Source organism: Eutrigla gurnardus (assembly GCF_963514095.1).
Source record: "Eutrigla gurnardus genome assembly, chromosome: 13".
Lineage (NCBI taxonomy): Eukaryota > Metazoa > Chordata > Actinopteri > Perciformes > Triglidae > Eutrigla > Eutrigla gurnardus.
In genome coordinates this window covers 19,818,695-19,833,595 of record NC_139936.1, presented here as the reverse complement: position 1 = coordinate 19,833,595, position 14,901 = coordinate 19,818,695, and the positions used below count along the sequence as shown (strand labels likewise).

At 40.1% G+C, this 14,901-nt stretch overlaps 2 protein-coding genes across 3 annotated transcripts in view; both read right to left on the bottom strand.

Moving 5' to 3' along the window:
• Nucleotides 1-687: 687 nt before the first annotated feature.
• LOC311022939 (interleukin-1 beta-like) lies at nucleotides 688-2,985 on the bottom strand. The gene is made up of 5 exons (XM_084024570.1): nucleotides 2,921-2,985; nucleotides 2,281-2,524; nucleotides 2,005-2,169; nucleotides 1,487-1,620; nucleotides 688-1,379 (listed from the first exon to the last, which is right to left on the bottom strand). The coding sequence occupies exons 2-5, from the start codon at nucleotides 2,498-2,500 to the stop codon at nucleotides 1,146-1,148; spliced, it is 753 nt and encodes a 250-aa protein (XP_083880696.1). The 5' UTR covers nucleotides 2,501-2,524; nucleotides 2,921-2,985; the 3' UTR covers nucleotides 688-1,145.
• Nucleotides 2,986-6,509: 3,524 nt separating this feature from the next.
• The window catches only part of LOC311023558 (metal transporter CNNM4), a 40,542-nt gene continuing 32,150 nt past the window's right edge, over nucleotides 6,510-14,901 (bottom strand). For both annotated transcript variants that reach the window (XM_084025473.1, XM_084025474.1), the window contains 2 exons: nucleotides 12,954-13,132; nucleotides 6,510-11,823 (listed from right to left, as the gene is read on the bottom strand). In XM_084025473.1, coding sequence (XP_083881599.1) covers nucleotides 11,566-11,823; nucleotides 12,954-13,132 — 437 coding nt within the window. In that variant the 3' untranslated portion in view covers nucleotides 6,510-11,565. The remainder of the gene's footprint in view (nucleotides 11,824-12,953; nucleotides 13,133-14,901) is intronic.

Genomic DNA, 14,901 nt, shown 5'->3' with positions numbered 1-14,901 from the left:
CTGCCCCCGCGACCCGGTCCCGGATAAGCGGAAGACGATGGATGGATGGCTGGATGGATAATATGAATTGTGGATATCCATAACGACATTTCTACTAGTCACAATGTATTTTTGGATATTCAAAATTACATTCTGGATATCTGGAATAGTTTTTCATTTTGGATATCTGAAATGAAAATTATGACTAGTAACAATTGGATTGAAGATATCTGAAATGGGAGTTTCTCCTAGTAAGAATTCAATTGCAGATATCGAGAATGTTCATTCTAGATATCTAGAATGTAATCGTGGATATCTGAAATTGAAAGCCCAATACACATGAATGGCAAAAGTGACGTAATTTGTCCTAGGAAGAATGTCATTGTGGATATCTGAAATGACAATTGTGGATAGGAAGGATGTCATTGTGGATATCTGAAATGTTCTTTATGACTAGGAAGAATTGAATTACAGATATCTGCAATACATATTCAGTCTAGCTATTAAATGTTAAAACGGCTTGCCATAGGCTCTAGTCTACACTGTTGTCTCCTGCCCATTTCCTGACTGTGGAGGTGTAATAACTCCTTTATGGAGGGCAGGTTCGCACCAATGATTATTTCCGCAGTCATGACTGTCCATTGCAATACCCTGTTTCAAATCATTTCCCTAAATCCTTGGTGTACAAATATAAAACACAAGTCCACATAAATTATAAGGCTTTATTAAATATGTCACTGCACATAATATAAATAATTGTTAATAAGCAGAATTCCAAATACATAAATAGATAAATACATTAATAGATAGGCATTAACATTGCATCATGTCATTCAGCACAATAAATACACAGGGCATTCACCGGATAGCATAATGATGCAATCCTCTGGTGAAACTTGACTTACGTCAATACAACAAGCATTTCACTTTCTGTACTTGGTACATACAGTAAAATTATGTTCTGTAATACTTGCAGAAGTCTTTTAAGCAGACAGTGGTAGTGCTATTGTAAATAGAAAAAAATGTCTGTTTTGCATTTTTAAATCAAAATAGATTACGTGCAGTATATTTCCCAAATTTAAGACACAAATTTTTCTTCTTAAGAGGGCCCAACTTGACCCCCATATGCAGATCCACATTCCACTTTGGGTGTCTTAACTCTGAGGCTACAACTCCTCTCGGATGCTGAAGGTGCGGTAGCATTGGGAGGACTCCAGGCACATTATCAAAGGCTTGTTGTCGTGCTGCGACGTGCTGATGTACCAGCCCTGGAAGGCAACAGACATGAGGGTGGTGATGTTCACCCCGCTGTCCTGTCTGTAGAAGAGGAATCGCACCATGTCACTCTCCGTGCTGATGCTCGCACCCGATCCTCTCAGCAGACTTGTGTCCTCCACCGCCTGAGGCACAAACAGATAAAAGGTCAGAAGGTTCGAGCGCCACGCTGGACAGAAATGACAAGCTCACATCTTTACTTGAGATTCATGTAATGGGTCACGGGTCTTACCTCCACGTGCAAGGTCGGCCTGTCACCGTCCTTACGACAACACAGGTATAAGTTTGTGTTCCTGATGCTCAGAGCCACAGTTCTGCCAACAACGCCGGATGCAGGGTGCAAGTAGGTCGACATGTTCAGGAGAACTGAAGAGAGGAGGGAGGATACAGGTTACTTTCAATGAAAGCTGGAAGACTACGTCGCCCTCTGTCACGCTGCTATACTTTTACCAACGAGGCATCAAACAGGTTTGACTTTGTTGTTACGTTAAACATTTAGGGTTTCTACTTCTATTCCACTACATATGAAAGGTAACAGTTGTACTTTATACTCCAGTACCTTTATTTGACTGCTGGTGATACTAGTTAGGAAACACTTTATATATATCATTAAAACCACTTCAGTTCACATATGGAGGCAACAGCTGCGAGGTGAACCAAAACAAACCCCTTAATTCTAATATCTCATGTGACGCAGAGAATGATTTTTTTTTTTATAAGCATCTTATCTAACCATCACACCCAAATTACCGTTTTTGGTTTCAGTGCCTCCCTGCAGCGTCACTGCGTGGAGCTCCATGCTGTTTTGGACTTGAACTAAGCTCCTCTTCTGGCTGTCGGTCATGGTGCACTCTTCCTCGCCCGTCCAGGTGATCTCAGCTGGTGGAGCCGCACCACGCTCAAACAAAATTTCCTCTGAAGGAAAAAGAAGTAACGCTCGATGAGTTCTGTTGTTTTCTGAACATTTTCTTTCATTGTGAAGCAGGAGAGTGAGAGAGACGTCAGTCAACTTGTCCCTGTCATTACCTTCCACCATGCTTTCCAGCATGATGTTGAGCAGGTTCTCGTCTCTGAATTCAGTTCCCAGCAAGGATTCTGAGCTGTCACCCTTGAACCTCTCCATGGCGATGATGAGGTTGACCACGCGCTTCATTGTCAGTGGGTGATGGGAAATCTCAAAGTCCATTCCCCTGGGCATCTTGGGTCGCCACATCTCGCTCACGTTGCATGTCATCTTGGATTCCATCTTTTGTTTTGAATCGAGAAAAATCTGCAGGGAGACGGTACATTTCCTGGGTCACTGAATCACAAACATTGTAGCTAGATTTTCATCTCCCTTTTTTAATACTTCCCCCAATTTTTGATTCTAGTCAGTATGCTTAGATATAGTTATTTGCTCTTTAACTCTGCATTCAAAGGCAACAGCACACCTGCTACAGTGATTTATGATTCACTACTGTATCAATGCCATCACATTGAAAGAGATGGAGATAATAAAAAAAACAATCTAGAAAAGATTACATTTTTAAAGATGATTAGAAAAGGTTTCTGACAGCAACATAATGAACATTTTAGCAGTTTATTAATGTGGTTAAACAAACCAGATCTTGTTCAAAATCGGCTCCAGGTTAAGACGAAAAAACAATGACTAGAAAAGTCAATTTACCTGTTAAGAGTAGAAGACGGTTTTCAGTGTTTGGTAAAGATCCTAGGAGTTGTCCTGTTGTCAGTGTTGTTCTGCCTGTCTGTGCTGATCTGCAGGGTTTTTATACACAATCACAAGGGAAATTTCCCTCTCAGACAGGAAGTGGGCTGGTCTCCACTGGTGCGCTCACTGTGATGAAATACTGTACTTACTGCTCAGGTAGAGCATTAGTGATTATGAAACATGTTGGAATCCTGAATAGCGTGCAACACAACTATAACATCGTCACTCAGAAAACAAAAAAACAACATTTGCGGAAATACTCTTATTGTATGTGTGGATTAGCTTAGCTTACCTTGAATAAACTGTTTGCATTGTGAATTTCTGCCAACTATGACTCTCAACGTTTCTTAACCAAAAATATACTCTTTGGGTTCAGAAAAGCGCTATATAAATTGAATTGAAATTGAAATGTATTATTATTATTATTATTATTACTATTATTATTATTATTATACTTCATACTTCACCATCTACAGATAAGCTGATATAAATGTTACAGTGTTTACTATGGGAACATAGATTTTGGGAGAATTTATTATAGCTACAAAAACAGTCAATTTGCCTTTTTATGGGAGGTAAGGACTCCTCTTTGCCCTCGTGAAACGGCAATTTGCAGTTTTTACCCTTCAGTTTTTGTACACATCAAACGGAGATATAATGTGTCAACCAATGAGCTTTAGAGGTGGAAGGACCCAGGCTAGCTGTCTCCTCTGCTTCCATTCTTTGTGCTAAGCTAAGCTAACTGCATCCTTATATTTAATGGAAAAATAAAAGAGAATGTTCTCATATAACTTATTTATATATAGCATTTTTTTAAACAGTGGAGAAGTGCCACACTGTTACATACTACACGTTGAAAAGTCTACCAATCAGATTAATAATCATATGAAATACGTTTTCCAGCAAGAACATGATTAATAAGCTGATGAAAAATCGATGAGTAGAGGTTTTATTATAAGTAATATACATTTTATTTACAGAGCGCTTTTCGTGGTAATCAAAGTTCAAATTATCAGCAATAATAATAATAATAATAATAATAATACTTAATATGTCAATGAGTGAAGAAACATATTGATGAGCCACAACTGGATTAAAGTTGTTTAATCCCTGAGAAATACCGAAAAATACACATAGGGTGATAGTTCACAACGCTGCACTTCTTTACTATGAGTTCATGTTCACACGTCTGTGAACAGGCCCTTTGGGGTTTTGCGGTTCTTTTGATGTAAAAAAAAAAAAAATTCCACCAGCCATAGTAGACTCGCTCATTGTTGTTCAGAGTTGCATCACAACGGCTGAATCTGATATTTCTTCACTTCCCTGTTGGGCTGTGATGCAGGAGCAAGCTGCGTCACCTTGTTCGACGGGGCAGGGCTGCCATAATGACATTCATGTTATATGCTGAGTCTGCCCCCCACCACCACCACCACCACCTGAGGGTCATACAGGGTCTATGTATCTTTGGGCCAGACCCTGACCTGCTTTAAGAGTGATCAGTAAAATCTTGAAATAATCCAATTATTTGAATAACATTAGCTGTCTGGAGCTGAAGAGTGTGTGTTTAAGCGGCAGGGTGTGTCCCAACCGCAGTGACATGCCAGCGCTCTTCCTCCGTGTCAGTCACTCTCCTTGGATTGCGTCTTACTAATATTTTGGCAAGATTTACTTGCTTTCGGTATTGAAGCAGCACTTTCACATCCTCTTTAGAGTTTTCTATTAAACTGGAGGAAGTGGGCAAACGTAGAAATGACACAATGGAGTTATTGAAATTAAAAAATATATGAAGTTTTGTTGTTTTCTGAAATGCTAAACTACATTGTGGAAAAACGTCAGAGGCCACCGTAACGAATGTAACGGCCTTTAAAAGCTAAAACTGTCAGTTTTGATTGGACGTAGTTAAGACGATTATTTTACTACATCATATATCTTTTACTACCTTACTATCTTGTGTAAAGCGTCCTGTTTGGAACAAAACAGTTTTTTAGGGGGTGTCTTTCTCCTGACCTTGTTATTTTGTCCATAATACTCTTGTACAATTTTAATTTTAGTTATATATACATCATTTTCCCTCTTTCTCCATTCATCTACTTACTATTATTAAATGTCTTTGTCCAACTGCAAGAACCCCATTTTTACTTCTGGGGTTAAATAAAGGTCTTTTTTTTTTGCTATGTAAAAATCCAATAAAATCCAGCCATTGATCTGATGAGTACTTTACATGTTGTACATACATTATACTGGTAAAATGTCTACTTGAATAAAATGATGAATGCAGGAGTATTTTCACACTGATGTCGCAGTTCTTTTGCTTAAATAAAACATCTCAATATATTTCCAGCCATCTGCGACCATTAGGGACGGTCCATACATGGATTTTGGTAAAAAAATCACTCACAATTAGTTGATCGTGGTGAATTTCCATTTTTGGGATAATCGTGAATATCGTCACAGGGGACTTGAAAATGCAGTCTACTTCGCTGTCATAGAAGAAAAAAATATGAATTTAATACAATGATGTGATGAAAGACGTTCAATTAACGAACACACCTGTCTTCTAATGGAAGGTTTCTACATCGTACTCGCCCTGGTTTCCTACACTAAAGGAGGTTTTGTCACTTCCGGCGTAATTAGATACTTTATTGTTATAAACATCTTGTATTTCTTCCCCCAGCCGCATCGCTCGTTTATGGCTCATGAACATCCTGCAGAACCGGTTTCACAAACAAAATTCCCGGTGTTGTAAGAGGACAGGAGGAGCAGCTTTGGGATCCAGTTCAACCCACGTCTCGGAGCTGAGAAAAAACTGCACCAGCGAGGAAAGAGGGAGGAAAAATACTGGTGAATTATAGCCTTCATAACAGCCTTCAGAGGTTTGGATGAATAAACTGACCAAACTTATAGTAACGTGACAAAGCATTCACTCAAACAACAAATCGTTGGCATACTGTTCAAAAGACAATCAGGATATTTCCGACCCACGAAACAACTAATTATTCTTTAGATTATCACATCATTGGGAGAAAGTTGTCTTAAAGGGACTCAACTAAATCAACCGTGACTACTTCAGGGCAAAATCTTGAGCTAAAATTGAAGTAAATGGGTTTTGAAAAATCATGACAAACAACAACAGACATTTAAGCTTTTCCATGAAAACCTCAAGATGCCAAGTCATTCCAATTCATTTGAAAACTAAAATGAAATCATTCTTTTGTTTCAGATCCTGAAACTGCTAATAACACTACTTAAAATGACAAAATGATCATCTGCATAAACCACAACAGTGTGTTTTGCTGTCATGCGTTGATTTGACACCAGCAAGGAAAGAGCGAGGAAAAATACCGGGGAATTACTTTCATATTCAACAGGAACAAACTTTAACAAATATGGTTCTATCTCAAAATAGTGTATTTCAATATCATTAGGCTCATCCATGACAACACCACAAACAAAATCCAGTAAAAGCCAGTAATTAAAAACCAACATGAGGCTTTACGGATTAAGAAATTTGACGTCCTCAGGGGAAATTAAACCAATCACAAAGGTTCATAGAGAAATATATCTCAGGTTTATTAATAACTTTCTTCATCTTCAAAACTCATTAAGACAGAAATTATAAAACAGTATTTACACCTTGTTTCTCTGTTTTTAAGTTACAGCATGCCAGAGAGAATGAAGGACAATCAGTTTATTTTACCCCCCGAATGCTCCATTCGCTCTGCTCCCATTAAATTCATGACAAATTAAAAAAGAAAAAGATTGTCGTTTACCACAATTACTGACAGTGTTCTGAGGTAAAAAAAAAAAAAAAAAAAAAATCACAGGCATTCACACACAAACGCACACAATGAACCCAGATCCGGTACAATTTAGTGAGGGAGGGGGCACATAAACAAGAAACCAAACATTTTATCAACATTCTCGGCCATGAAAACCAAAATGAACAAAAACAGTCCTGTGAAATGGGAGTGTTTGTGTGTGTGTGTTTGTCAAAAATGATTCAGGAATGAACACACACACACAAAATTCAGTACAGTCATTAAAAGACAGTGAAGGCAACAGAACGGTGAAGCCGTGAACTCTTTGAGCGTTTTGCTTCTGTGCAGACATGATGGCTCAATAAAAAAAATAAAGGAAATGCAATGTCATGCTAAGGTGTCAAAGGAGTCGGCGAAGAAGATGATGATGATTATGAAATCCTGGTCAGTAACAGTATTGCAACAGTCAGCAACTTTGGCAAATGTGTGGCGTTTTGGGAAACCACTGCTTTCCTTGTTAAAGTGCTTTTATTTTTAAATCTCAGAAGAGTCTGGTCTGTTTCTCCGTATTTATGGAGAACAACCTTGTGGGTTAATATATAGAAACAGAAACTTTTCTGAGAAGCAGAGTGGCTGTGTGTAGAAAAAAAAACCCACACTGATTGAGTAAAACATCTGTACCTTTCAAAATAAAATCACTAGCTTTTTTGATTCACTAGGACTTTCTACAAAAAGGTTAAACATGTTGCTGCTGTATTCAAAGATAAATCTCCAACTGATCTGGATACAATATATGTCATTATTGTTGTGTAGCACGCCATACATTTCGCAACAGCTGAGTCACACACCTGACACCTCAGCAGGTTTTCTCTTTAGAGGTATTTTATATGAGCTCACAGATCGTCTGCAAGATATGATGCAAAGCTTCCCATAAGGAGGAAGCAACCTTCAAATCCAATATTCCCGCTGAGCACCGGTCGTAGACGCCCGTAGTGGGAATGCTCATGGGATCTGTAGTTTTTGAATGCCAACAGCAGTCCAGCACACTACATAGACAATTGTCTTTCGGACATTAAACCCTAGAACATTTTTTGCTGCTTTTCAAAATTAAAGAAGTGTTTGTGACTTGTATTTTTGTAGGGAAGCTTGCCTCTTGAACTTCAAAACTCTGTTCTACTGATTTAAGGTTTTAAAAAAAAATAAAAAAAATACCCGACATTGTGATTAATAGGAGAGGAGAAGAATTATATTATTTCAAATTTTACTTTCACCAAAAGAAATAACCCCCAAACATTATTCGGTCACAAAAAACCATAACTATCATGAATACCCCAATCAACAGCGCAATAAAAGGAGCATTTATGTTTTTATTATTATTTCTATTTAGAGCAGATTGCAGAGCTGTTAGCTTACTTTGCTAGGAAGCTAACTTTGGCTTCGCCCACTGAGGTTTCACTCAACCAATGAAGTTGCTAAAAATCCAGCCTGTCGTGATTTGAGCGAGTAGAACTCCACACTGAAATAGTGTAATTAGTGTAACTCTTAACATTTCCAGTTTAAAACTAAATCAATTGGAGAGATACAGAAATGTAGTAAATGACACCAGATTGAAACTGAGGTGTTTTTTAAGGCAGTTAGAGGCACACTGTGCAACACCGCGGAGCTCACAAAGTCCCGGAAAGCCTCCACAACAGCCTTCAGAGGTTCGGATGAATAAACTGACCGGACTTTAATAAACTTATAGTCACGTGACAAAGCATCCACTCAAATCACTTGTTGACATGATCAAAAGACAAACACCAGGACAGCTCTGACCCATGAATCAACTCAGTATTCTTTAGATTATCATCACTCATCTTTGGCAGAAAGTCATCTTAAAGGGATTCAATAAATCAACTAACTGTGACTATTGAATGTTATTCATGTGAACTGAAAGGCAGAATCTTAAGCTAAAATTTGAGTAAATGGGTTTTGAAATAAAAATGTCTTCGTGTGCTGCACCAGGAGAGTTGTCCGAAATTAATTTACTCAAAAAACAAAACAAGAAAACCACAAGAAAACAACAATAACCTTGGTGACATTTAAGTTTTACCATGTAAACCTCAAAATGCCAAATCATTGCAATTCATTTGAAAATTAAATCATCCCATGGGTTTCAGATCCACGCTGAAACTGGTAATAACAGAGCTTCCTCTTTTAGGACAGGAGTCCCGTTTCGGTTTGGAGCATGGACAGTTTATCTGATGATACAATGACCACAGATTTCTGTATGAAGCACAACAGCACATCAGTAGTTTTGCTTTACGGGGTCATGAAAACTGTTGAGAATCTGAGAACATCCAGTTTGTGATAATCTGTGCCTCTGAAAACTAAGTGTTACAGTTAGATTTTTCCTTTTTGGTGTATCCACTTCTCTTCAGCGTGTTATCGTCTACCCGTAATGATGGCACGTTTTCACTATATTTAGGAGAGCAGAATGTGAGTTATGTATATTTAAGTGGAAGAATACAAAAAGCAAGATACTGACAGCAGAGCAGCAATGATGGGGAGGAAAAACGCTTACTCATAAAGATAACTTTTCATCTGGCCGCACTGCATTCTGGTATATGTAGTGTTAGTCCTGAACTCAATCCCAACCGTAGATGTCTTATTGTGTGACTGCCGAACAACTGTCCCTTTGGTTTTAAAGAAAAAAACAAACATGCATGATTCACTTTTCATGTTCTATATCACCAAAAAAACACCACTGTGGTTCTGCTAGAAATCAAATCAGAGGAAAAATCTGCACAAAGACAAAAAATCAGATTTTTAGGAACAATATAACCGTACAAATCTCACCACAGTCAAATATAACGGGAGTGTGTGCAGTACTTTGGCCAAATGTGCATCGTAATAATAATAAAATATACAACATTGCTTCCCATGAAGATGATGAAATGTGGCTGCTGTCGGCGCTGAGCCTTGTGTTTGGCTACAGAAATAAAACAGTACATTTTAAAAGTGACAGTTCACCCTAAAATCAAAAGCACAGCATCTTCCATTTACCTGTTGTGTGATTGATCAGTCTAGATAGTTCAGGTGCAAGATGTCCAGTTTTAAACATAACTGCTTTGATATCATGAGACTAGATGTCACTCAAAATGCAGCATTGAGTTTTCCAGAAATCATGACCCAGTTGTCGATATCTCTACTAGACAACTCCCACCAAAACAACCTAGACTGATAAACAGCACTACGGGTAGGAGGGAAAACAGGTTTTGTTTTAGGGTGAACTGTCCCTTTAAGGTTTGTTGTTCAGAGTGACCCCTTCCCTCAAATCTGGTTTACAAAAAAGGAAACTCAAACATTTAACATGTAAAATCTCACAATGAGGCAAAATAAAAATCACATTTCTCACCCCCCCCCCATTGACAATAATATATGTGCACACACACACGCACACATATCAAACTCAATAAATAAAGTCTCAGATTTCTTTAAGTATTTTCTAGTCAGAATGTGATCAAGCTTCCCTCTTTTGGTTTCTGTTCCCACAAAGTCTGGTGATGGCCATTTTGGTCACACACACACACAGACGCGGTCACACACACACCTCTCTCTCTTATAGGAAAGGACTCGCCAGGTCAAAGTGCTCTCAAACGTCGACCACCTTTGTGAAAACCGACTCCTCACTCTACTTTTCCAGAGCCGTCGCCGGTGAAACTACAGATTGGAGCAAAACATTTCACAGAGTAGGAGGCGGTTTGAGAGCACAGTTAACGTACCCTAAACATTTAATTCAACACATTCATTAATAGTCGTATTGATTGTATTGATTGTCTTCATCATGATACAGACTGGCTGCTAAATCTCTTAACAACTCTGGGATAAAGGCTCTGGGCTACTTTTTCTATCCAGGAAACACAAAGGAAACAACAACAACAAATTATAGAGAAGAACAACCCAAACCCTCCTCCCTCCTCCCTCCCAAAAAAGTCTTGTGTTTCCATCTTACACATAATTTGTCAATAAATATCTCACTATAAATTTCTACGAACATATATTACTTTGTTTGAACTCCGCCGACATGCTCGGGCCGTCTTTGTCTTCTAGCTGTATGGCGAGGAGGGGGGGTGCAGGGTGCTACACATGCGGCGGCGGCGGTGGGTTTGGTTTGGGGCTTTTTCAACCGCACACTTGCATGTGTGTACGTACGTCGGCGAGGGGGGAGGGGTTAGGAGGAGGGCGGAGTCTCCCTGAGTCTCTGATTGGGGACAGTGAATTGAAGCCACACACACACAAACACATTTAAAAACACACACACACAGAGGAGGAAACTCGCAAAAATCGGCGAGGCCTCCGGTTGACGTTGATGGGTGAGAGAGGGAGGAGCTTTCTGGTCCAGACAAGCAGGTCCATCAGATTTTGGCCACACACACACACACACACACACACACACACACACACACACACACACACACACACACACACACACACACACACACACACACACACACACACACACACACACACACACACACACACACACACACACACACACACACACACACACACACACACACACACACACACACAAACTACCATAGAGGAGTGTTGTCGTGGTGAGTCTTCATGATGGAAGTGTTGCACATCTCTGCTTGCAGGTGTGTGTGTTTAATCCTTGCATATCTACACAATATGCATGCACATGGCTTGTCTCTTTATGTCAGCGTGTCTGCATTCCTACTCACACACACACTCACTCACTCACACACACACACTCTCACACACAACGCTCCTCCCCTCCTCGGCATACATTCGAGCGTAGTAGTGCATGCGTGCAAACGTAGGAGTGCGGAGCGGGCGTCAAATGCTGTTTTCCAGCTGGCTGTGGTGGTTGGCCGTGTGCGGTGAGTTCTGCTCGTTCAGGAGAAGAAGCGTTGTCTCGTCCGGGCCATTCTCCGTAGGGGTGGTGTCCGCTCCCAGGTCCGTGATGGTGGTGTTGGCGGTGGCGGGGGGAGTGGTTTGATCCAGTCGAATCGTGTTGTGACCGCTCTCTGGGGACTGGGGCGTGCTGTCCAGACGGGACGCCATCAGGCCGTTCTGGTACTGGGCCCGCGTGATCTGAAGGAGAGAAGAACCAGGGTGAAGCTTAAGGCATCGGTATACGATGTTTAGGGCACGTTTAGAGCACTGGCTGGCTCACGGTTACAGTTGAGAACAACGTCCCGACCGCTGGCACAGAAGCTTAGCACCCAAACAGTTGGTAAACACTGTGAGCACTGTTAGCTGCAAGCCGCCGGCCCAGACGTCGCCATGTTGAGGGGCATGTAGACAAAAGATATGATCGCAATCATTAAGCACCTTTAAAGGGACAGAAAATATTTTGCTGAATGAATTAGATTAAGATCTTCTATCAGTAGAGCAGAAGCTAAAGCTTTATACCGAACGGACATATATGATCGTTAGATCCACCTTCTCACTGAAATCTGAGAGATGAAAGCAAATTCCCCTGAATGTCAACCTCCATCTTTAAAACAGCGAACATTTATCGGTAAGCACTGAGTTGGTGGTTTGCAGGTCAATAAACATCTAGGATAAAGTGTGCATTTGTTTGGTTAAAATAGTGGCTTAATTTAGATAAGCTTCACACAACTTGTTCCAACAGCATGTAATAGAAGACGCAGGTAATCCTGATGTTGAAATGATGCTGGAACTGGAAGAGTTTCCAGTCTGGGCTCAGAAGTCTCCACCTGCCTTGAATGTGCTGCTGGTAAATACCGCCTTGTCAAGACGTTGGGTTAGCCAACAAGAGAACAGTGTCATTTGTATTCTAGGACCCCCCCCCAGAGAATGTTTGGTACCTCCACTATACCTGGTTTACACGATACTAATTCTGTTAAAGATTAAAGGTGCATCATATGAGATTGGGAGCATTTCGTTTGCCTCTCTACATGGCGAGTGTGCTGACAGGAACTGAAGGATGAGGCGCCTTCATCAGCTGTAACCGCTGTGTGAGAGCAGTGGGGAGTGGCGGCCTTGAGCTAAACACAACTAAAACCATGCGGCCTGCCAGGCTATGTCAACAAAGCAAGGAGAAGCTCTGATAACAACACACACAGAGGGATAGCGGATTCATTCTCTGCTCAGGTAGACATTACTCCAGTAAATCTTGACATAGCAAAACGTTGTTTGTTGCTATAGTAATACTCCAAATGTCATATATGGCTCCTTTATGAACCTATATAACCTACCTTGACAAACTGCAGGTCGGTGAGAGCTCGGACGTAGAAGTCGGGCGTGTACTGCTGCGTGGGGATGCTGTTGTTGAGCTGGCTGTTGCTGCCGCTGACGGAGAGCGACTCTGTCCGGTCGGCGCCGCTCAGAGAGGCTGTGCGGTTCAAGCCGCTGACGTTGGACGGCGAACGAAACTCTGCGCACACAGAAAAAAAAAAGGTTATTAACAGTTTCTAAAAGACACATTTATATGATGGAGATCTATCATCCGTCCTGCACATATAAATAAACATAGAAAACACTATTTATCACTACAGAAAGCTGCGGCGTGGGCTTCACAGTTTCAAAGCCATTCATGAATTAATGGCTTCTATGATGCAGATGAATGGAGGAGCTCGCGAGAACAAGATACAGGGTAATATTAATGATATGAACAACTAATTAGTGACACACGTGGTAAAATGAATGCACAAAACATCATCTAAAGAAATTAATTCTGTGAGCGCAAAAGAGAGACAGAAGGGGCCCAAAAGGAAAGGGGGGTTAATGGTTATTTCAACCAAACTCATGACCATCTGTAGAGTACATACCCTTTTATTTGTGTCACTATCATAGCAGCAAACGGGCGCATCTCTCACACTTAAACATTTCCGATAGCACAACAAGCAAGTGATGCAGTTTGTGTTTAAAAGGATGCCTTACACGAACCAAACGTATCATCTAATCGCATATGCAGAAAGTAATTCATTCAATTCAATTTTATTAATATAGCACCACAGCATAACATAAGTTATCTCCAAACACATACAAAGATGGGTTTAGGGGATTAGTAGACTGTCAAAAACGTTTTAACACCAGCAGGATACTAGTATTATGTAGATATTCCCCAACAGCTACTACTATGAATGTTACATTAAATATAAACATACAATATGAAGACTTTTGTCCTATTGAGCATTTTGTTCTTCTTCAAAAAGAATACGCTGCTGTTAAAATGGGTCATTTTCCTTTTCATTGTCAATTAATCGGCCAAACATTTTCCTTGAGTTCATAAACTGTCAGAAAAATGCTCATCACAATATATATAAAAAGAGGCCACGGTGACATTCAAATAACCCCTTTTATCTGTCCAACAGTCCAAACCAGAACATGTTTGCCACGTTAATATGTTGAATATGGTTGCTGGTTCATTTAAAAACAAATCAAAGACAAAATACCAGGAACAAAATACAGCCTGGGTTCAAAAAGTGCTCCATTTTTAGTTAAATCAAAACAGATGGCCCTACTTCCTGCGGGTTACGTATATTACTGCAGAACTCTTAGTCAGTCTGTCAGTCAGTCAGTCTTAGGAATGAATAATTCCCACCTGATAATGGACTTCCTTTAGTTAGCTTGTTATTTTCCACCTCTGCACCAACTGGAAACCACGGTGACTAACATTCATTTGCGTCATCCGGCACAATGTTTAGCTTTTATTTTGGCATGCTTGTATTATCCAAACACATCCACACACACTCATGCTGTTTACCAGCTGTTGTGTATTACCAGTAGGTGTGAGTCGTCCAGCAGGGGGCCTCAGTGAGTCATAGGAAACTGTTTTACCTGGACACGTCAACTGCGTTAGCTTTCAAGGAATTAAGCGAGTTAATCCTGGATATCTACAGCTACTGTTCTAGTTAGTGGTTAGATTTCACTAAGTCGTTTAGTCATGAAACAGTATTTATTATGTTGATATTCAAGATAGGAAGTCTTAAGATCACAATAGGCCACTTTTTAATTTTCTTTAATTTACAACTTAAAAACCTCACCTAACTAAACTCAAAGTGGCTTTTCTGGCTAGGATTAGCTTCATGTGAGAGAGTCAGAGAGCCATGTTTATGTCCTGTGAAATACAATAAGATAAATGACATTGTCTGAACATCTTCTAAATATTTGTCTCATTGAATCAGAGTGTAAGTCGCTGTT